The sequence below is a fragment of the Prunus avium genome, chromosome 8, assembly GCF_965620075.1.
Source record: "Prunus avium chromosome 8, drPruAviu1.hap1.1, whole genome shotgun sequence".
Lineage (NCBI taxonomy): Eukaryota > Viridiplantae > Streptophyta > Magnoliopsida > Rosales > Rosaceae > Prunus > Prunus avium.
Window position 1 is genome coordinate 30,883,797 of NC_142291.1, and position 22,378 is coordinate 30,906,174.

Here is a 22,378-nt window from a genome sequence, read left to right on the forward strand (position 1 = left end):
ATAAAAAAAAACTTGGATCCGAAATCATTTGATCACTCAATTAGATGGTTGTTATTATTGTATTTTCTTGAAGTACCGTATTCATTTATTTTGTAGGTCCCGACTAAATGCCGGAATGATTTTTAATTTTCCTGATTTTTGGAAGGATGATCTATGCAATTGCAAGGAGCTCACAATCGTTGGAACCAAATTCAGTTCTGTACATATGTTTTGGAAGCATGTTCAATTTCACTTGTGAGCTCCTTGAAATTGCATTGGGGCTTGAGGGTTGTGGGAAGGAATTCATTTGGGTTGTGAAGAAAGAAAAGAGAGAAAAGGAAGAGTGGTTGTCTGAAGGATTTGAACAGAAAATGCAAGGTTAAGGGACTAATTATAAGAGGTTGGGCTCCACAAGTGCTGATTCTTGAGCATCAAGCAATTGGAGCCTTTGTGACTCACTGTGGGTGGAACTCTATCCTTGAAGGGGTGTCTGCTGGGATGTCACTGATCACATGCAGGGGCGGAACTAGCCCAAGGGCTGGAGCCTAGGGACGGTTTTGGGGAAAAAAATAACTAAACATATATAGCCTAATATTTTAAACTAAAAAAAAATAAAAAAAATATACAATTGTATACCCTACCACACCAATAGGCATAGTCAAAGGTGTTCCACATTTGTATTTGGTTTCAGAGCTTGTCCCAAACATCAACTTTAACAATGGGCTGAATTTATAGAGGTGAAGAAGAAAGCCAGTGTGAAGAGGGAAGCCTAGAGAAGGTTGTGACTCAAGTCATGGTGAGGGATGAAGCAAAGGAAATGAGAAGCAGAGCCAGGGCACTTGGGGAGATGGCAAGGAGGGCTGTTAAAGAAGGCGGTTCATCATTCTCAGATCTAACTGCCCTTGTTGAAGAGTTGATGTCCCTTAGAGGTTGAAGCTTTAGACAAACATGCCAACATTGGAAGGAATTGCTGTTGGGGTGCCAATGATCACATGATGAACAATTTTTTAAGGAGAAATGTTCAAAATTGGGGTTAGTGTGTTGAGTGTGTAAATCCCACATTGGAAAATTAAAGTCTCGAATAAGAGTTTAAAAAATTTGATAATCACATTCTAACATGTGTTGGTGATCAATAAAGGAGAAGCTTTTGTTAAAGCTCTAGTTGAAGAATTGAGTTCCCATAGTCAAAGTTGGACCACACATTCCAATTAGAGTTCACTTGATAAATAATTTAGATTAGCAGTCTTTTTTGACACAATCTAGCAAGTATATTTTCTTTTAAGATAACGGTGCATGTTGACGATGGAATTTATTTAATTTTCATATTTTGACTCAAACTTGTTTGTTTTCTTGAATCAAACTAAAATATTAAAAAATTACTAAACCAAACTCGTAATGTTAATAAATGATGTAAGAGCCTTGACCAAAAAAAAAAAAAAAATGATGTAAGAGACTACGCATGCAATGAGAAAAGTCATTCTTGGCTTTCCTTAAAGAAGCATTTTTGAAAAAGAAATAAGCACTTCATCTTCATCATTCTTATTGTGCCAGTCTGCTTTGTGCACTACAACAACAGTACTTCCATCAAAGTCCCCATGGAAACAAAATCCCATGAGCAGCTTCGCATTTTCTTCTTTCCATTTATGGCTCAAGGCCACAGCATACCTCTCATAGACATAGCCAAATTGTTTGCTTCCCGTGGTGTAAAATCCACCTTAATAACCACTCCTCTCAATGCACCACTTTTGTCAAAAGCAATCCAAAGCAGCAAAAGTTTGGGATTTGACATTGAAATTGTTGTCATTAGATTCCCAACTGAAGAAGTTGGGTTGCCTCAAGGATTTGAGATTACTAGCATGGCTACAACCCGTGAGATGAAAGAAAAGTTCTACCAAGCTACCTTCCTGCTTGAGCCACAGATTGAGCAGATTTTAGACCAACACCGACCTCACTGCCTCGTTGCTGATTCATTCTTTCCTTGGACTACAGACGTTGCTGCTAAGTTTGGAATTCCAAGGCTCATATTTTATGGACCTGGTTTTTTCCCTTTGTGTGCTTCACTTAGTGTGATATTGTATCAGCCTCACTTGAAGGTATCATCTGATTCAGAAGTTTTTACTATTCCTAATCTCCCGGTTGAGATCAAGATCACACGAAACCAAGTACCGACGTTTGACCAAAATGCTAATCCATTCTTGTCCAAGTTGTTAAAAGAAACCTGGGAGTGTGAGGAAAGGAGCTATGGGATTATTGTTAACACTTTCTATGAACTTGAGCCAGCTTTTGCAGACCATTACAGGAAGGTGTTTGGGAGGAAGGCATGGCATCTAGGCCCAGTTTCCTTATGTAACAAGGCAGCAGGGGAGAAAACAGAGATGAGGGGAATGGAAGCCTCCCTTGATGAACATGAGTGCTTGAATTGGCTCAATACTAAGAAACACAATTCAGTTGTTTACATATGTTTTGGAAGCCTGACCAATTTCAGTGATCCTCAGCTCCTTGAAATTGCATTGGGGCTTGAGGCTTCTGGGAAGGAATTCATTTGGGTTGTGAGGAGAGAAAAGAAAGAAAAGGAAGAGTGGTTGCCTGAAGGGTTTGAACAGAGAATGGAAGGCAAGGGACTAATTATAAGAGGTTGGGCTCCACAAGTGCTGATTCTGGAGCATCAAGCAATTGGAGGCTTTGTAACTCACTGTGGGTGGAACTCTATCCTTGAAGGAGTGTCTTCTGGGGTGCCAATGATCACATGGCCTGTGTCCGCCGAGCAGTTTTACAATGAGAAGTTGGCGACTGAGATACTAAGAATTGGTGTTGCTGTTGGTTCTCAAAAATGGGCTTCATTAGTAGAAGTGAAGAAGGAAGCCAGTGTGAAGAGGGACGCCATAGAGAAGGCTGTGGCTCAAGTCATGGTGGGTGATGAAGCAGAGGAAATGAGAAGCAGAGCCAGGGCACTTGGGGAGATGGCAAGGAGGGCTGTTGAAGAAGGTGGATCATCATTCTCAGATTTAACTGCTCTAATTGAAGAGTTGAGATCCCTTTGAGCTTGAAGCTTTATAGAAAAAATACCACCATTTTGTGTTCTTTTGCTTTTAACATTGTGGGTGGAACTCAACGATTGAAGGAACTGTTGTTGGGGTGCCAATGATCACATTGCCGGTATGTGATGAGCTATATATCTTATAATGATAAGTTGGTGACCCAAGTGCTAAAAATTGGGGTTGGTGTGATGAGAGTGTAAATCCCACATTGCAATTCTTACATGAGAGTTTAAATGATATTGGATATCTCCAATTAATTCTGAGTTTGATTTGAATGCTCTAATTGAAGCACTGAGGTCCCATAATTAAGGTTGGCAAGAACAGTTTCTTATGAAAGAATTATGCATTCAGCACTGATTTTTTCTACTTAATTTTCATATATTGAATAAAAGTTGTTTGTTTTTTTGTTGACCCATGATGAGACATTCATTCAGCATATTCGATTGGTAAGGTCGGTGGATTAAATAAATTATTATAATCGTTCCTATGTAGATAGAATCAAACTAATATCTTAAAAGAATACTTAAATAAACCTGTAATGTGAACAAATGATGTAAGAGACTACGCAAGCAAAGAGATAGCAAAGTCATTTTTGGCTTGCCTTAAAGAAGCATTTTTTAAAATGAAACAAGCCCTCCCCTCCCCTCCCAAGTCTCTATATCTTATACTTCATCAGCATCATTATTATTGTGCCTGTCTACCAGAGTTCCCATGGAAACAAAATCCCATGAGCAGCTTCACATTTTCTTCTTTCCATATATGGCTCAAGGCCATAGCATACCTCTCATAGATATGGCCAAAATATTTGCTTCTCATGGTGTAAAATCCACCCTAATAACCACTCCTCTCAATGCACCACTTTTCTCAAAAGCAATCCAAAGCAGCAAAGAATTGGGGTTCAAAATTGAACTTATTGTCATCAGATTCCCAACTGAAGAAGTTGGGTTGCCTCTGGGATGTGAAAGCGCTAGCTTGGCTACAACCAATGAGATGAAGGAAAAGTTCTTCAGAGCTACCACCCTTCTCCAGCCACAGCTTGAGCAGATTTTGGACCAACAGCGCCCTCACTGCCTCCTTGCAGACACTTTCTTTCCTTGGGCCACAGATGTTGCTGCCAAGTTTGGTATTCCAAGGCTCATATTTCATGGCACTGGTTTCTTCCCTTTGTGTGCTTCACTTAGTGTGATATTGTATGAACCTCACTTGAAGGTTTCATCTGATTCAGAAGTTTTTACTATTCCTAATTTTCCAGTTGAGATTAAGCTGACAGGAAGCCAAATACCGGCTTTTCTCAAGACAAATGTTGAAACAGAATTCACGAAGTTGTATAAAGCATCCAAAGCCTGTGAGGAAAGGAGCTATGGGGTTATTGTTAACAGCTTCTATGAGCTTGAACCAGTTTATGCAGATCATTACAGGAAGGTGTTTGGGAGGAAGGCATGGCATATAGGCCCGGTTTCGTTATGTAACAAGGCAGTAGAGGATAAAGCAGAGATGAGGGGAATGGAAGCCTCCTTTGATGAACATGAGTGCTTGAATTGGCTTAATTCTAAGAAACCCAATTCAGTTGTTTACATATGCTTTGGAAGCATGACCAATTTCACTGATCCTCAGCTCTTTGAAATTGCATTGGGGCTTGAGGCAAGTGGGAGGGAATTCATTTGGGTTGTGAAGAAAGAAAAGAAAGAAAAGGAAGAGTGGTTGCCTGAAGGGTTTGAAAAGAGAATAGAAGGTAAGGGACTAATTATAAGAGGTTGGGCTCCACAGGTGCTGATTCTTGAGCATGAAGCAATTGGAGGCTTTGTGACTCACTGTGGGTGGAACTCTATCCTTGAAGGAGTTTCCTCTGGGGTGCCAATGATCACATGGCCCGTGTCCGCCGAACAATTTTACAATGAGAAGTTGTTGACTGAGATACTGAGAATTGGGGTTGCTGTTGGTGTTCAACAGTGGGCGACATTTGTAGATGTGAAGCAGGAAGCCAGTGTGAAGAGAGAGGCCATAGAGAAGGCTGTGACTGAAATCATGGTTGGTGATGAAGCAGAGGAAATCAGAAGCAGAGCCAAGGCGCTTCAAGAGATGGCAAGGAGGGCTGTTGAAGAAGGTGGTTCATCTTTCTCAGATCTAACTGCAGTTATTGAAGAGTTGAAGTCCCTTAGAGCTTGAAGCTTTAGCCAAACAACTAACGTTTTGTGTCTGTATGTGTGTTTTTGTTTTTGGTTTTTTATCATTGAGAAGGAAAAGTATCTATTCTAATTATTTAGCAACAGAATTGTGAGTACAATATGTTAATAGAATCCTAATGCAAAACTGGAGGCATCTATGTATTGGGAAGAAGATACAAGCCTTGGCCCTTTAAGATTCAGTTAAATAAATTATGTATGTACAAAAATAAGATAAATACAAACCTCCTTGTTTTGAAGGGTACAAGGAGAGGAGATTAGATTATCACTACTCTTCTTCATTAGGAGCCAAATAAGAGAGAGAACAAAACCAAAAAGTATACATTTTCAAAGGCTAGGTTTAGAACTGACAGATTAATCTATTGTAAATCATTGACTACACAAACTGGACACATTTTTTTTAAAGCCCTCTGTGCCTTTCCTCCCAAGTCCCAAAGTACTATAATATACCAAGTGTATCTCCTATCTCTTTCAGTCAAGCCTTATCAGTTCAATCTCTTCTCCAATCATAACCATCAGTTCAATCACTTGTTGGAATTTTATGAAGTAAGGGTGAGAGAAAAGAGAATCCAAGAAGGAATTCTAGGGTATTTACAAGGACATTAGAGGGTTTGAGTAAGGGTGAGAGAAAAGAAAGTTAGGGTTCTTGTGAGAGCTAAAGGGGTTCTAGATTGTAACCAAAGCCATTTTTACATATACTAGTGAATTTCTTGGGTGGATCCCCAAGATGACGTAGACACGAGGCCAAACTCCTATAAATCTTTGTGTTCTTGTGTGTTTGTTTTATTCTCTTCGTGGTGTGTGCGCTTTATTCTCAAAGGAGTTTGTATGTGTACTTTATTCTCAAGGGGTTTGTGTGTGTGTCGTTGTATAGTTCATCAACGACAAAGTCTTGGAGTGTTTCCACACAACACTCTTGGCTAATTCTCACCACCTTGAGTTAATTAGCTAGATAGCTAACTTATTAGAGCATCCGCAATGGGCTCCATAAACCACCTCCTTAGACAAATTTTAGGGAGGAATTGTAAAAATGCAACTCCAACCATGCTCCCTATCCACCTCCTAAAATAGGGAGTCCTCTAGGAGCTCCTAAATCTGAGGAGAGAGAAAGTACTCTTAGGGGCTCCCTATAATTTAATGCTGTCTTATTTAATGAGTATTTCAAACCTTTATTTAATGCTAACTTTTTTTTTTTTTTAATAGAGATGGACCAATCAAAAAAGAGTTATAGCATTTATGACTCTCCAAATTAGGGAGTATGGTTGGAGTTGAAATTTTTTAGAGAGCTCCTAAAATAGCTTTCTTATATTTTTAGCTAAGAAATAGAGAGCATCATTGCGGATGCTCTTAGTCTTATTAGTTTAGGTTGCTAGCTTCTAGCTTAATTACAATGAGTAGGTTTAATGCCTATTTATAGATTATTGAACCCACTAGATAGGTCGGTTGTATAGCAAACCGACTTCAACATGTAATTCTAGCCGGAGTATATTGTGGCTCTTGTCTAGAATTTTCTACTATTTTCATTTATGTTTATGGGGTCATCTTCTAGTTTGTGAGACTATTGTATAATTAATCATAAAATTTTGAGTTCTTACATCATCACTAATATTTTTCACCATTGTTGTCCTCGTTAGCACACTACCTCTATTAGCATTCTACAATGCATTATCTAACAAATAAAATAGTCATTTTCTCAATGTAATCGTGTGTCGTTTGTGTGAGCAGAGAGATAGACACAAAAAATAAAGGGTAAATTACTCAAATGGTCCTCAAATTTGTACTCGATTTACATTTTGGTCCCTAAACTAAATTATTCATTCAAATGGTCCACCAACTCTTTATTAATCGTCGCTTTGGTCCTACCATTACATTTTAGGGATCTTTAGTAATATACCCAAAATAAGGGCTGAAATTATAAAAAAAACCCCACATGGAATGCACTTTATAAACATACCCAAAAACCATTTACTACATAATAAATGAGTGTTGAAGTTCCTATATATTACATCTCTACCATTAATTAACTTAAAACAAGCCCAACACAAAAAGCTCAAAAAAAACTCAAAACAAGCCCAACCCAAATTTTTTTCAAAAACCCAAATTTAAAAAAAAATATCGCGAAAATCAAGGAGCTTTCCTTACAACCCTTCTCCATCGAACCTTAGTACATTGTTAATACCATTTCATAGAAGTACACTGTTAATACCATTTCATAGAAGCACATTGTTAATACCATTTCATAGAAGTACATTGTTAATACCATGTTATAGAAGTACACTGTTAATACCATATCATAAAAGCACATTGTTAATACCATTTCATAGAAGTACATTGTTAATACCATTTCATAAAAATACATTGTTAATACCATGTTATAGAAGTACACTGTTAATACCATGTCATAGAAGCACATTGTTAATATTATTTCATAGAAGTACATTGTCAATACCATTTCATACAAAAAAATTAAAAAAACCCAGCAAGACATCCAATATCTTTTGCAGGAACCACCTCTAATTGTCCAAAGTTTCACCACATATAATCACAAAGGCAAAAGGAAATACCTCTACAAGAAAGAAAAAAAGTACACTGTTAATACTATGTCATAGAAGATGTCGTGAGTACTAAATTCTCCAGAAGCTCTGATTACCACCTAGTAAAACAACATCCAAACTTACACAACTACGTAGTGCTTACATTATCAATGATAGACTCAAGAAGATCTCTGACAATTTCAAGTCAGATTCCATCATTATGGCAATCACCATTTGCTTAACCTGAAACCAAACAGAGGCTGCTTAATTTAAATATCGTGTTCATGTTCATACAAGGTATCGAACGTAAAAATACCCATAAAAACATAAATTTCCTTGGAGATTTAGACAGTAAAAAAGTAGTACAAGACTCACTTCTTCTCGCTCAATGAACCCGGTTTGTCTTAGATCATAGAGCCTAAATGCAACTGCAAGTAATTAACAAACAATATAAGATAACAAGAAAGACACACACACAACATTTAGCTTTGCCTCTTATAACAGTAAGACTTACAATCAATTTTATTATCTGTATGGGCATATGGATGGAAGACATTGAGTGCATGAACAAACTCATCAAATTCAAAGACACCATTTCTTTTCATCAAAGAGATCAAAAACCTGGAAAAGCAAAATACAGTTCGCGTAAGTAGGTGCAGGGAATAATATATATATATATCCTAGTCAATTAGTTCAAGATGTTGGTATGAAGCATATACCCTGTCCAGGAAAAGATTTTCACCATAGGGAATAGTGCTAGTTGAAACTCTTCCTGCAACAAAATCATCATTCAAATAATTACTACAATGCATGAAACTAGAAAGAAACAACAGATTTCTTCATAATTGAATTTGAATGATTCAAAGAAATTTGGCTGACCTTATGAATCTATATGTAGTCAATAATTGAATTACTCAGCTTTTTAAATAGCTCCTACAATACCTCCAGCTCATTAACAGTAATTGCATCATGATTTCATGCAAGTAAACATCACAAACAACATTCAAAATTCTTATTAACTAATCATTTATTTCTTCTTCTTCTTTTTTTCCCAAAATTCCCAAAGCAGAAGGAAATAATTCACAATTCAAAGTTCTGCATATATATATAGTTTTCTTAATCTTCTGAATATTTTAAATAAATAAAAATTCATACATATGGTTTTATCGGAGAGGACAGACATATCGTCGAATGCAAAACTGCGTTTGGTTGGGCAGGGATGGTCGCTGAAGCAATCGGTCATAGCAAAAATCAACACCTCTATGATCGCCACAAACGATATAAATGCCTTGCAGATCCAGTCGCCCGATGATAAAGAACTCAATCTTTGTCTCAATCCCCTGCTTAATTAATCAAAAAATAAAAAATTAAGCATAAACACTGAGAAATGAAAATTCGCCCATTTTAATTTTTACCGAGAAATCCATTGTTGTCTGCAACACGAGATTGGGCCTCGTTGACGGTGATGTTATGGCCGTCGAGGTTCTGGCCGTTTATGCCTTCGATTGCGTCCTTCATGGCCTTATCGTTGTTGAAGGTGACGAAGCCGAAGTGCCTGGACCTCTCGGTCTCACGGTCGTTGATGATCTTCGATTCGGTGGTGGAGGAAAGAGTCGGCATCATGGATCAGGACCTGAGTCCACCTCCTGAGTTGTAAAACGACCTTGCCTGTGACTGAGATGCGAGATGCGATTGAGCTATGAGATCTGGAAATAGCTGCAAGATCTGTGAGAAAGTGAGTGAGAGATCTCACAGACCAGCTCTGAGATTTTGAAGGAGCAATCGTCGATTATCTTAATTGAGCCTCAGAGCTGGGTTTATTTTGGGCAAAAGGGCAAAATAATAATCCAACATTGCTATTAAATTTAAAAAATCTACGGTTGTCAATTTTTGGGTTTATTTTGGGTGTGTTTATATACAGTAAATAGTATAGGGTATATTTATAGTTTTATGTCTAGAAATGGGTATTTTACTAATTTTCTATACATTTTATGTTAAATTTAGTCATGTGAGCAGCACATGCTACATTTGTGGGGGTAAATAAGACTTTTGACCTATTTATCACCCCTTTATCACCACTTTATCAACACTTTATCACCTATGTATCAGTGTATCACCACTTTATCACCTATTTGGGGAACATAGGACAATTATGGACAGTTTTACCCTTACATTTGACAGCAACATTAGCATAATTTAACGGTAGGATCAATGGAGCAATTAATATAGAGTTGATGGACCATTTGAACGAATAATTTAATTGAGGGACCAAAATGTAAATCGGGTATAAGTTTGAGGACCATTTGAGTAATTTACCCAAAAATAAAATACACCAAATTGCGTACAAGTTAGTTTGCTCATATAGGATTACATGGTTAATATTCTATCACGAAACATAAGTTATAGCATCAGTGACATGATCAAGTTTGATTTCCTTAAATTTTGTTCAAGAACATGATACCATATATACATATTTAAGGAAATGAATCAACTTAGAAGTATACATAGATTTTCAGGCTTCTTGGATTCCATACCACTAAGCTTGCAGCCATAATCATGCTCTCGGAGGAAGCCGTCTGAAAAAAGACTCAAGCCAACATTGATGATAGCAAGCACAGAAAAAACTTGACATTATCTAGAGCTATGGGTGCACACTTAATCGTACATACTGCATCTTGTACTGCCATGCTCAAACCAATCCAATGAAATAAGTGCTTCCCTATGTCTATACACTACAAGAAAATGGGCTTTAGTTGACACTTAATAGCTGACGCTTTTTGCAAAACCATCACCTCTTCTATGAAGCTTTGACGCTTTTTAAAAAGCGTCAACTACACAGCATGTTTTCATGACGTTTTACCTGAAACGTCAAGTATGTATCACATTCCTTGACATTTTTATAAAGAGCGTCAACTCTATATCACTTTTCCCTGACATTTGAGAAACAACGTCAATTAAAACCCTTATATATCTGACACTTTAAAAAATAAAAGTATAAACCGTCAAGAAAACATACTAGTATTAGAACAAAAAAAAAAGGGAATAAAAAAAGAGGGAAAGCTGGTAGGTTTCTCTTTCAGATCCCAAATTCACTAACTGTGTTAGGGTAGGATTATTTTTTTAGATTTCACCCTCGCGCTCGCCTCACTGTCTCTATCTGCAGCTCTCTCTTCTCCATAGCTCTCCCTTCGTTTCATCTCTGTAGTTCCATGGTCTCTCAATCTCCTTTCCAGACTTCGTTTCAAAACCAAACTTAAATACCCAAAATCTCAGCCACAATCGCGCCCCTTTGCTCACATCAAATCTCACTGTCTCCATCCACAAATCGCCCCTTTGATTTGCCAAACTCTTATTGTCTCCATCCACAAATCGCCAGTTTGCTCTCCCTAACTCTCATTGTCTGCTCCTCTTTCCTTATCTCAATTCCAGAACTAAACCCTAAAAACTCTCATCCCCAATTTACAAAAAACTCAAATTCACCTTACTGTCTCACACTTTTATTATCACCTAGGACAAGGCGACAAGTGATTGATGATGAGAACCCCCAATTTGTTTCGTATAGTTCGCACCGAATGGCAAATACATTCTTGCACTTTGGATGATACTTTGGTAAGCCCAATTCTTCCTTTTTCTTTTTAATTATGTTTGTTGGGTTGTATTTGAGTGGCTTTCACTGCGAATGCTCACTTCAACATATAAAATTGAGCTCTTAAAAAGTCATGGGTTGGTTAAAGCTAAATGGAATAAATTTATGTTTTTGAATTTTAGGTTTAGGAGAGGAAAGTAAAAGCTGAGTAATTGCGTATTTTATCAGCTATTTTGATTAGCTTCATATAAAGTCTTGTCCAGACTCTGGGTATTTGTAACTCTTGAACTTTGTAAGTTGGGACTGAAAAACTGATGTTGGAAAGGGATCTTAACAATTAATTTTTTTTGAATGTTAAAGCAAGCACTATAAAAAAAATTGATTATTTGCGTCAGATTTGTTGTTTCAAGCAAGGACTATAGAAATATGATTATTATTATTATTTTGTTTTTGTTGTTAGTGTAATGAAAATGATCCAGATTCATACACTGGGTACAGCTCTAATTTGGCCAAATCCCTACACTCTATCAATTTTATTATTTTAGTTTCTTCATATTTTCAATTATTATAATGCTTAGATAATCCGACACTTCAGCATGACTACGAATTTCTCTTACAAGCCACATGGCTAGAACTTGTTTCACCAATTTACATTTTGATGGCAGGAACATCAGTTACTTGATCTTCTGGCCCTATTCATACAATCAAGGGTTTACTTCTTGATGGATTAATTCAATTAATTTAGTTATGGTATTTTTTAAAAGAATTTAGAGGCATTGGTATCTTGCTTTATTCAAAGTAGGTATGACTTTGAGGATAAATTTGTGACTTCTGTATGTGTAGGGTTAAGTGGAAAGCCTTATGGAGATACTGGAGTGCATCCTCAACCAGGGCAGCTGCATGAGCCTTTGGAATTGAGGCCAGGAAGGGGAGTTATCTGCTTTGTGAGTATCACTCATCTTGCAGCCCATTTCTTCTTAATGCTTTTTAAGGTCATCTTGATTCGCATATATTTCCATTGTTTTGGGTTTCTTTTCATATATATTTCTACTGTATTGTGTAGCAGTCTCAAAGAATATGCTACCTCGTCAATTTCATCCCATTGGGTGTTGTTTGGTAATATTTAATTTTCTTTTAAACCAGAGAAGTTTCTTAATAAATTATTGCTTATTTTTCTGAGACCTGAACTTCCTCTGCTCAACTGTTACTCCTCATTTTCCTATTATTTAGGCTCTGAGTTTTTCAAATTTTATTTTGAGTTTAGTTCTCTAACTTAGGTTGTGATGTGTGCATGTTCTGTTTTATAAAATCTAGATAGACCAATCTAGATAGTTCTTTAACTTAATTTAAATTGTTTTTCTTACTTCATTTAACTTTTAAGCATGCAGATGCTAGCATGACTTTTATTTTTTTTCAATAGACTGATTCTCTTCCCACATATAGAATGCTCTCTAGGTAGTTCAACCCACTTGGTGACACTTACTTTGCTTGAGAAATTTCGTACTTCATAATTTACTGAAAAATTATTAGCAACATGATAGTACTAACATGTGAAATGGCTATATAGACACATAAGAAGATATTTGTCTATTTATATACTCTTCTTTATGGATGATTCTAGGACTTATAAGTCTTGTGAAGTACTCGTAATATGTGTTTTAACCTGAGTAGGAATTTATTTCCATGCCACAAGAATTGTCCATCAAATTCTCATAGGTTTGTCAATAGCACTAGCATGCACATATAGACACTACAAGAACTTTGTTTCTTAATTTTGTTTCCTAAAGATTTGTTGGCATTGTGCAGATGAATAACAAGTTCCATTTTGGAAGCCCATACATCAGTTGATTAAGCTAGTCTCTCTGCCCTCTATATCTCCTTTTTTCTTTTTTACAATTCATATTCTACTTTCTGTTTTCAACCAGTAAAAATTGATTTTAGACATGGGCTAGCCATTGTCTTCTAAATTATGTGCAGAAAATGGTTGCATTTATAGAATACCCATGGGCTTCAAGTTGCATTTATAGAATACCCATGGGCTTCTAGTCACTGGTTAGTTGTTGATTTGGCATTGTATATTACTCTTGGACTAGTTGTTGATTTGGTTTAGACTTGGTTTAATTATCAGAGTGGTTGTTGGTTCACCAAAAAGATTTGGCTTAGTTTAATTATGCTTGGCATTTGAGGACCCAATGCTTGCTTTTATGGTTTATACATTTTATTGATCGTTTCATAATGCTAATTATGAACGTTTAGTTTCGTTGTGCATTTAAGAGTACACATTTTGCATATGTAATTCGAAAGTTTGTCGCTGAAATTTCTGAGAATTTGAAACTAGATTAAGCACACATTCCACGAAGTTCGTATATTTTCTTCTAGCAAGTCTGTCTATTAACCCCCCTTATCTGAAATTAATTGTTAAAAGTTCTGATTCATCTTTAATCATTATCTTACCCTTGTTGAATAACACTCCGCTTTCTAATTTTTATTTGAAGTTTGAGGTTTCAATTTCAATCGTGGGCTCTGATTTTACAGATTTTGTTTGTCAATTCAGTTTGGACAAAGCATATGTAACAAGGTAAGCATTTTTTATGTTAATTTTGAACTAGGTTCTAATTTGATTTCATTTACTAGGCTATCATTCAATACTTTTGATCATAAAACTTCTTTGGTTGATATTATCTTTGTTAACTTTACAGTATCTTAAATATCTAAGAATGTGTATGTTTAACTATGACGTTAGAGTGAGGACTTAACAGGTTCGTAATCTCATCACTATATATATATTATTAAAAATTAGAGATTATTTAAGGCTTCATCTATTATCAGAATTCTGTTTACTTTTAGTTCCATGTGCATTAATTTACTCTTTAATTCATATGTTTACATCTTAGCAGATTGATGTGATTAGTGCGGCTCATACCACAAAGGCAATTTTATGCTCATCAAGTGCTAAGGAATGTCAAGCTTCCAAGTGACAAGTTCTACATAGTTTGAGACTTACTGGATATTAGATAATTTGGTTCATTTCCATTTGTTTATATGTTTTTAATATCATTTGCCTATATAGTTGACATGTTATAACATTTTTGTAGTGCTGAATATTTATATATATATATATATATATATAATTTATTTTAGTGGATGTGAGATCTGAGTTTGTTGTTTTATATAATTATTTAGCAATTTAATTATTCCTTTGCAATTAATTTTTTTTTTGGACAGTCATACTATTGTTGACGGCTAAAAACCATCAAGAAACAACTCTTTAAGTTTATAAACAAAAAAAATTGTTGATACTTAAAAAGCGTCAAGAGAACATAGTTTCCTGACAGTTTTGTGACATTTCATAACCGTCAGGAAATATTAAACATTGACGGATAATAAGCGTCAAGAAAGGGGGGTAACTTTTGTTGACACTGGTATTCCTGATGCTTTTTGAACTGTCAGGAAATGGCTAACGTGACGCTTTTTAGGTGTCAACAAAGGGTGTTTTTCTTGTAGTGATATCATCATGATTTTGAGGCAATAATTTTTCTGATGATTTTTTCTTATCTCTAACATCATAATGGGATTGAGTGGCATGGAGAAGGCGATGGGGATGTGGAGGAGAGGGGAAGAAATGAGGGAGGTGAGAATGATAAGGTTCAACTGACTTGGGCACAATGAATATCATTATTACCACCATAAGTTTATTCATTGCTGTAAGGCCCAAGCTTCAGTGATCACAGTTTGCTGGAGCAAGGTGAGAACAAATTTATTTTATAACTTAAACTTCTTTGGATGGGTTGCTTTCATAAAGTAGCTTTTGGGCATATAGAGTTAATACAAACTATAATTTTTTTTTTTGGTCGAAAATACAAACTATAATTGTTTTGTAAATTCTGAGGATATTTGTGAACAACCATTTAGTCCTGTGATACTTCTCTTTACTTTATAGAAGAGGTTCCAAATTCAACTTTTGGGGGTGAAAGGTCTACATTTGTTTGTGGTTGGACCAACTTGGAATTGCAGTCCAGCATAGAGAACTTTTTCGCTCTTTAACACCGTCATGTGTTGTTAGCAATTCATCAATATTGTCATACGAATTTCAACACATGAATTAGTAACACCAAATGGCGGCATTATCTTAACGCTAAAAAGAATTCATCTGGACGATCATTTGAATTTTTTTTTGTTAATATAACAATAACTTTCTTTTTATCAAAGCCAATCACATCAAATATGTCACATGAGCTAAAAAATTCATGAATATTTACAGGTTTACAATACTGATTTCTTATTGCGTCTAAAGGGCATAGGATTATTATTCTTTTCCTCAGCTTTTGTTTTTTTTGTTTTTTTAATATTATACAGCCCTTTTACATTTGCCTCTGAACCGTGACACTTTATTTCTTTAGAAACAGCTCGTGGTTTATACAGCCCTATATAATACACATAAGCCAAAATATATATCCCCATGGCATCATAGTTGTGTGTGTGAGAAATCCCCATCCCCTATAGTTTAGCTCCCAAAAAAAAGTATATATTCCAATTAGGACTGAGGAGGGGCAATCCTATGGAGCCCCAATTCTTGAATCAAGGCATTCAAATCCTTGTAAGATGATCCACCTTCCTCCACGCTCTTTCTTGCCATTTCCCCAAGCGCCTTGGCTCTGATTCTCATTTCCTCTGCATCTTTACCAACCATAACCTCTGTCACAGCCTTCTCTATATTTTCCTTCTTCACTCTATCCCCTCCAAACCTAGCCCATTTTTTAGCACCCTCAACCACTCTAACCCCAATTCCAAGTATTTCAGTCACCAATTTTTCGTTGTAAAACTGATCGGCGAACGCAGGCCACGTGGCCATTGGCACACCGGCAGTCACTGCTTCCATGGTGGAGTTCCATCCACAATGAGTCACAAAGCCTCCTGTTGCTTGGTGCTCAAGAATTGGCACCTGTGGAGCCCATCCTCTTATAACAAGTCCTCTGCCTTCAACTCTGTCCTCAAACCCTTCAGGCAACCAGTCTTCTTTATTTTCTTGATCACTCTTTTCTTTTTTCACTACCCAAATGAATTGCTGCCCTGAAGCCTCAAGACCCAATGCAATCTCAAGGAGCTGAGCATCATCAAACTTCACCACACTTCCAAAGCTCACATAAATTACTGAATTGGGTTCCTTAGAACTTAGCCACTTCAAGCATTCATGTTCATCTAAGGACGCTTTGGGTCCTCTGTTTGCCTTATCTTCAATCTCCTTATTGCATAGAAAAGTAGGTCCAATATGCCAAGCCTTGATTCCCAAAAAGTTCCTGTAATGGTCAGCATAAGCTGGTTCAAGCTCATAGAAGCTGTTAACAAGAACCCCATGGCTCTTCCACTCAGATTCTGCAGCTGCTTTGCCAAAACTTCTCAATTCAGATTCTTGTTTCATGAAATCTGGTATTTGGTTTCCTGCAAGCTTGTGCTCATGTGGTAAGTTGGGAATGACAAGAGGTTCAGAATCAGACACTATGGAAAGGTCCATTTTCATCAAATGGTGTGAAACACATAAAGAGATGAAATTTGTGCCATGGAAAACAAGCCTTGGGATTCCAAATTTAGCAGCAACATCAGTTGCCCATGGGAAAAATATGTCAGCCACAAGGCAATTGGGTTGGTGATCTTTGAGGAGCTGCTCAAGTTGTTGAGCAAGCAAAGTTGTGGCCTTCAAGAATTTTTGGAGCTCTTCCTGTGTTTCAACCATGTGAGCATTCTCACACCCTTCTGGCAACCCAACCTCCACAGCTGGGAATTTGAGAGCAAGAACTCCGATTTCGAAACCCGAAAGTTTGCTTCTTTCAATTGCTTTGGAGAAGAGGGACAAATTATGAGGAGTAGAAATTATGGTTGTTTTGATGCCTTTGGAAGCAAATAGTTTGGCCATGTCTATGGTTGGTATCATGTGGCCATGACTCATATAGGGAAAGAAGAAAATGTGAGGCTGGATGGTTTTTTGATCCATTTTAAGTTGCAAGAGATTTGTGATTATGGAGAAGATGGTGAAGCTGAGAAGTAATGAAACTGCAAATCATTCAAGGCTTGACTGAAAGAACTGGTTGATAGAGTTGGTATATAACAGTACATTTGACCTGGAAAGCAAGTCTCATGGAGCTTAAAAAATTGTGTTTGGCTTGTTATTTCCATGGGATACAATTAGTTTAATCAGTCAACTATGAACAAAATCTTTGAATTTTAGTGCGATAAGGTATCAATTTTTTAAACGAAAGTTTGGGGAACAAGACATTGACTTACTTAATAGTTCTAAATCTTATAAAATAAAATAAAAAATGTTTAGAAGCCTTTGATGTGTTAAAAGAAAATTAATTTTTCAAATTTCACAATTTTTTATGCTTTTAGATGTTAATAGCCGTCACAAACTACCTATCGCTATCGATTGTAACGGTATTGTTTTTTCGATCGAATTGTAATGGTATTGTCATTTGTACTAATCAACATATGTTTTGGTAGTAAAAACTAATTATTACTACTATATAGTGAAACATTTTATTCTTCATAAAACCAAATCTAAATATAACGTTGTCATCAACCACTAAAGCTGGGTTGAGAGAAAGTAAAGATGCCACCTTCCATAGAGTTTGGGATAAAAAAGGAGATGCCCAGTTGGGGCAAATTGGTCCAAACATTTCTCTTTTATTTTAGGTTTTTGGTACGGAGTTTAATCATCTTCAAATTGTAACAAAGAGAGCAAAAGGAAAAATATATATATTGGTGGTCAGCATTAAGAAAAGGAAGAGTGGTTGCCTGAAGGGTTTGAACAGAGAATGGAAGGTAAGGGACTAATTATAAGAGGTTGGGCTCCACAGGTGCTGATTCTGGAGCATCAAGCAATTGGAGGCTTTGTAACTCACTGTGGGTGTAACTCTATCCTTGAAGGAGTGTCTTCTGGGGTGCCAATGATCACATGGCCTGTGTCCGCCGAGCAGTTTTACAATGAGAAGTTGGCGACTGAGATACTAAGAATTGGTGTTGCTGTTGGTTCTCAAAAATGGGCTTCATTAGTAGATGTGAAGAAGGAAGCCAGTGTGAAGAGGGACGCCATAGAGAAGGCTGTGGCTCAAGTCATGGTGGGTGATGAAGCAGAGGAAATAAGAAGCAGAGCAAGGGCACTTGGGGAGATGGCAAGGAGGGCTGTTGAAGAAGTGTTGGCGAGTCCTAGTCCTATTCTATTTGGGTTTTATTTATTTTACCTTTTGTGTAGATATTATGTAATTAGGATTCCACTTATTTCCTAATTAAACCCTACTAGGGTTTGCAACCTGTATTATAAATACCTCCTTTCGGAGAATGAAATATATCTGAAAAATATTCTACCATATTGTTTGACTTGGTATCAGAGCCTAGTTTCTGGTGCCTGTGTGTGTTGTGCCCATCCGTGTTCTACTCTGTGCCCTAAATTCTTTTTAGGGTTCTTGTGCCGTGTTCTACTCAGTGCCCTAATTTCTTTTTAGGGTTCTTGTGCCCGTGCCTGTGTTGTGTTTGTTTCCGCTGCTATCTATCATGGGTGATGATTCCATAGTTGTGACTGGTACTAGTGCATCTACACCGAAGGAGGCACGTCCCTCGCGTGATTACTCTACCCTGATTACATCTGACAAATTGGATGGCTCCAATTATGCCTCTTGGTCTCGTGGTGTGCGTATTACGATTACTAGTCGTCGTATGGCAAGTTGGATCAATGGGAAGAAGCCTGCTCCGTCTCAAGACTCCGCTGACTATACCGAATGGGAAGAAGATAATTGTCTGGTGCAGTCATGGCTTCTAAATTCCATGACTAAACCAGTTCGTGCCTTGTTCGAACATGGTGATACTGCTTTTGATATATGGGAGGCTGCTCGGAAGACCTATACTGTGACTCAGAATAGTTCTCGTTTGTTTCAACTCCGACGGCAATCCATACTTATAAGTCAGAATGGTGAATCTGTGAAAGTGTTTTATGAAAAACTTCATGCTATCTGGAAAGAGATTGATTGTCTGCGTCCGCATGAGTTTAATTGTTCTACTGATGGGGCTCGTCGTCTGAAAGAAATTGAAGCCGATCGAGTTTATGATTTTCTTGGTGGGCTAGATCCACCGTATGATGGTGTTCGTAGCCATATTCTTGCTCTTAGTCCTGTACCACCCCCTCTCGAAGCCTATGCAATGGTCATGGAGGAAGATACCCGCCAGTCCGCGATGCTTGGAGGAGGATCGCTGGCTCTTAAGGTGGATCCAGCACGTCACCGACCGGTCGCCCCGCAAGTCGCGACCGGTCGCCCGCCGCAGAAAAAGTTTGGATCTTCTGCTGGGTTTCGTCCTTCTGCTTCCACCTCTCTTGAAGGTCCGCCTAAGTGCCGCCATTGTAATGGGGATCATTACTCTGAAAAGTGTTTTAAGGAGCATGGTTACCCTGATTGGTTTGTTGACTACAAAGCTCGTATGTATGGTCCCAAGGCCACTTACACTGTGACTCCCGATGAGGCCCGTCCTCCAACTCCATCTGCAAATCTGTGTGCTTCTGATACTATGCCAGGTATGGGTTCTACTACTTGGATAATTGACACTGGTGCTTCTGATCATATGACTTATAATGATAAAATGTTTGATGAGTTTTTGCATAACCCTCGTGACCCATATATTACTAGTGCTAATGGTTTACCTTCCCCAGTTACCGGTGAAGGTACCATCCATCTTACTCCTTCGTTACCCCTGTCTCATGCACTCTTGGTTCCCAATATTCATTGCAATTTGTTATCTGTTGGGCGTTTACTTGATACACTTAACGCTTCTGCTACCTTCTATTCTACCCATTGTTTTTTCCAGGATCTCAGGACTCACGAGAAGATTGGGCATGGTAAACGGATAGGGGGGTTATATTACTTACAGTTGCCGGCTGCAGCAGTTCGTGATTGTGTCGCTAATAAAGCTCTGAGTGGCAGTGTCAAGGACAAGCACCAACTTTGGTTATGGCATCGTCGCTTAGGACATCCGTCGTTTGGTTATCTTAGACATTTGTTTCCTTCATTATTTAGTTCATATGATGAGTCTAGTTTCAAATGTGAGACTTGTGTAATGGCCAAGAGCCACCGTACTGTTTTCCCCTTAAGTAATAATAAAGCTGCTTTGCCTTTTGAGTTAGTACATTCTGATGTTTGGGGTCCTGCTCGTGTGACTTCTCACGGTTTCCGTTGGTTTGTGACTTTTATTGATGACTGCACTCGTTTAACATGGGTGTATTTGATGAAGACTAAACATGATGTTGTCTCTATTCTTCCTGACTTTTGTGCCATGGTGTCTACTCAGTTCCATGCTCGCGTTAAAGTATTTCGCACTGATAATGGCGGTGAATATGTGAATCATACCTTGGCTCAATTCTTTCGTGATCAAGGTATCATTCACCAAACTACCACTCCTTTTACACCTCAACAGAATGGTGTGTCTGAAAGGAAGAATCGCCAGTTACTTGAAGTTGCTCGCTCTCTGATGTTGGATATGTCTGTTCCCCATCACCTTTGGGGACATGGTGTCTTAACCGCCGCCTACTTGATTAATCGTACTCCTAGTCGGGTTCTTGATTACAAGACTCCACTTGATGTGTTATGTGCTCTTACTCCTCCGGTTTCGGTCTCTAAGTTACCTCCGAAGGTATTTGGGTGTGTTGCGTATGTTCATGTTTACTCTCATCAAAGGAGTAAACTTGATCCTTGTGCTCTCCGCTGTGTCTTCATTGGTTATTCTACGACTCAGAAAGGTTATAAGTGTTATCACCCGCCTACTCAGAAGGTACATGTCACTTTGGATGTCACATTTCATGAAGAAGTACCCTATTATGTGTCTCCCTCCTCTTCAACTCAGGGGGAGAGGGGGAGTGAATTGAAGAGTTTCGGAGTGGAAAATAAGGAAAATTTTCCAGAACAGGATGAAAACGACCGGTCGCTCATAGGTCGCGACCGGTCGCTCGCGTCGAGCTGGGACTACAGTAACGAAACGAGCGAAGCGACCGGTCGCAGTGAGGACGCGACCGGTCGCGAACGAACCTGTAACGATACGACCGGTCGTGTGGAAGTGGGCGACCGGTCGCTAATGAATCTGCTTGGAAACGACCGGTCGCACATAGGCAGCGACCGGTCGCCAGACCAAAATTGTGATTTTTCCGAGCCTCTCTCAGAAGGACATAACAGTGATATTGGCGACTCTCGTACAGATGAAATTGATAATATACCCCCCTCTGCCCTGCCATTGCCTCAATCAAGTTGTGATAATGAGGTACTTTCTAGTGATATGCCTACCTATTCTTTGCCCCCACGTACTACCCGTGGGAAACCTAAAGTACAATATTCTCCTGATATACATGCCAAATCTAAATATCCCATTAACCATTATATGTCAACTCATCGCTTATCTAAGTCATATGCATCATATTTGTGTCAATTATCTAGTGTATGTGTGCCAACTAAGTTGCAGGATGCTCTATCTGATCAAAACTGGGTAGATGCAATGCATGTTGAGATGGAAGCCTTGAACAAGAATGCTACTTGGGAGTTAGTTCCTTTACCAAAAGGAAAAAAGGCAGTTGGGTGCAGATGGGTGTTTACTTTGAAGCACAAGGCTGATGGTTCCATTGACCGTTACAAGGCAAGATTGGTAGCAAAAGGGTATACTCAGACATATGGAGTGGATTACACAGAGACTTTTGCTCCGGTAGCTAAGCTCAACACTGTACGCGTACTCTTATCCTTAGCTGCTAACCGTGACTGGCCGCTGCTACAATTTGATGTCAAAAATGCATTCCTCCATGGTGATCTCAAGGAAGAAATATATATGGATTAAAGCACGGGTATCCCTGTGACTTCTAAGGAGGGTGAGGTGTGCAAGCTACGGAAATCCTTGTATGGATTAAAGCAGTCTCCAAGAGCGTGGTTTGGAAGATTTGCTGCATCTATGAAGAAGTTTGGATATGTGCAAAGTAACTCTGATCATACTTTGTTTCTGAAGCGTCATAAAGGTAAATTGACGGCTTTAATTATTTATGTT

At 38.0% G+C, this 22,378-nt stretch overlaps 3 protein-coding genes, 1 long non-coding RNA gene and 2 pseudogenes across 11 annotated transcripts; 4 read left to right on the top strand and 2 right to left on the bottom strand.

Moving 5' to 3' along the window:
* Window positions 1–115: 115 nt before the first annotated feature.
* On the top strand, window positions 116–913 carry LOC148292530 (UDP-glucose flavonoid 3-O-glucosyltransferase 7 pseudogene; annotated as a pseudogene).
* Window positions 914–1,493: 580 nt separating this feature from the next.
* LOC110765142 (UDP-glucose flavonoid 3-O-glucosyltransferase 7 pseudogene) lies at window positions 1,494–3,379 on the top strand (annotated as a pseudogene).
* Window positions 3,380–3,662: 283 nt separating this feature from the next.
* Window positions 3,663–5,468, top strand: LOC110765159 (UDP-glucose flavonoid 3-O-glucosyltransferase 7-like). Its single transcript, XM_021968233.2, has one exon. It carries the CDS (start codon window positions 3,729–3,731, stop codon window positions 5,181–5,183), a length of 1,455 nt encoding a protein of 484 aa, XP_021823925.2. The 5' UTR covers window positions 3,663–3,728; the 3' UTR covers window positions 5,184–5,468.
* A 2,149-nt stretch (window positions 5,469–7,617) lies between these two features.
* Window positions 7,618–9,305, bottom strand: LOC110768208 (calcineurin B-like protein 9). 7 transcript variants are annotated; one of them, XM_088245197.1, is made up of 7 exons: window positions 8,890–9,301; window positions 8,614–8,667; window positions 8,454–8,506; window positions 8,249–8,355; window positions 8,110–8,162; window positions 7,898–7,977; window positions 7,644–7,766 (listed from the first exon to the last, which is right to left on the bottom strand). In XM_088245197.1, the coding sequence occupies exons 3-7, from the start codon at window positions 8,477–8,479 to the stop codon at window positions 7,730–7,732; spliced, it is 303 nt and encodes a 100-aa protein (XP_088101323.1). In that variant the 5' UTR covers window positions 8,480–8,506; window positions 8,614–8,667; window positions 8,890–9,301; the 3' UTR covers window positions 7,644–7,729. The 7 variants fall into 7 exon arrangements, 6 of the variants coding, with proteins under 6 accessions (XP_088101324.1, XP_088101323.1, XP_088101321.1 ...); XM_088245195.1 differs by having other exon boundaries at window positions 7,645–7,766; window positions 8,614–9,074; window positions 9,150–9,305; XM_088245196.1 differs by having other exon boundaries at window positions 7,645–7,766; window positions 8,614–9,077; window positions 9,150–9,301.
* Window positions 9,306–10,770: 1,465 nt separating this feature from the next.
* Window positions 10,771–14,465, top strand: LOC110765160 (uncharacterized). Of its 2 annotated transcripts, XR_002527994.2 has the most exons (5): window positions 10,771–11,343; window positions 11,986–12,070; window positions 12,164–13,898; window positions 14,020–14,079; window positions 14,218–14,465. It is a non-coding gene; the product is annotated as an uncharacterized LOC110765160 (long non-coding RNA). The 2 variants fall into 2 exon arrangements; XR_002527993.2 differs by lacking the exon at window positions 11,986–12,070 and having other exon boundaries at window positions 10,773–11,343.
* A 1,068-nt stretch (window positions 14,466–15,533) lies between these two features.
* LOC110765157 (putative UDP-glucosyl transferase 73B6) lies at window positions 15,534–17,369 on the bottom strand. Its single transcript, XM_021968231.2, has one exon. The coding sequence runs from the start codon at window positions 17,307–17,309 to the stop codon at window positions 15,855–15,857; it is 1,455 nt and encodes a 484-aa protein (XP_021823923.2). The 5' UTR covers window positions 17,310–17,369; the 3' UTR covers window positions 15,534–15,854.
* Between the last annotated feature and the right edge of the window lie 5,009 nt (window positions 17,370–22,378).

What these genes read in the sequence shown, in the direction of transcription:
- LOC110768208 (XM_088245193.1), bottom strand. Translation starts at nt 8,524, where the DNA reads ATGATGATTTTGTTGCAGGAAGAGTTTCAACTAGCACTATTCCCTATG. An exon ending in TACAGATAATAAAATTGATT is followed by an intron (nt 8,163 to 8,248) that starts GTAAGTCTTACT and finishes AATTACTTGCAG; the next exon opens with TTGCATTTAGGCTCTATGAT. An exon ending in TTGAGTCTATCATTGATAAT is followed by an intron (nt 7,767 to 7,897) that starts GTAAGCACTACG and finishes TCTTTCTTGTAG; the next exon opens with AGGTATTTCCTTTTGCCTTT.
- LOC110765159 (XM_021968233.2), top strand. Translation starts at nt 3,729, where the DNA reads ATGGAAACAAAATCCCATGAGCAGCTTCACATTTTCTTCTTTCCATAT.
- LOC110765157 (XM_021968231.2), bottom strand. Translation starts at nt 17,309, where the DNA reads ATGGATCAAAAAACCATCCAGCCTCACATTTTCTTCTTTCCCTATATG.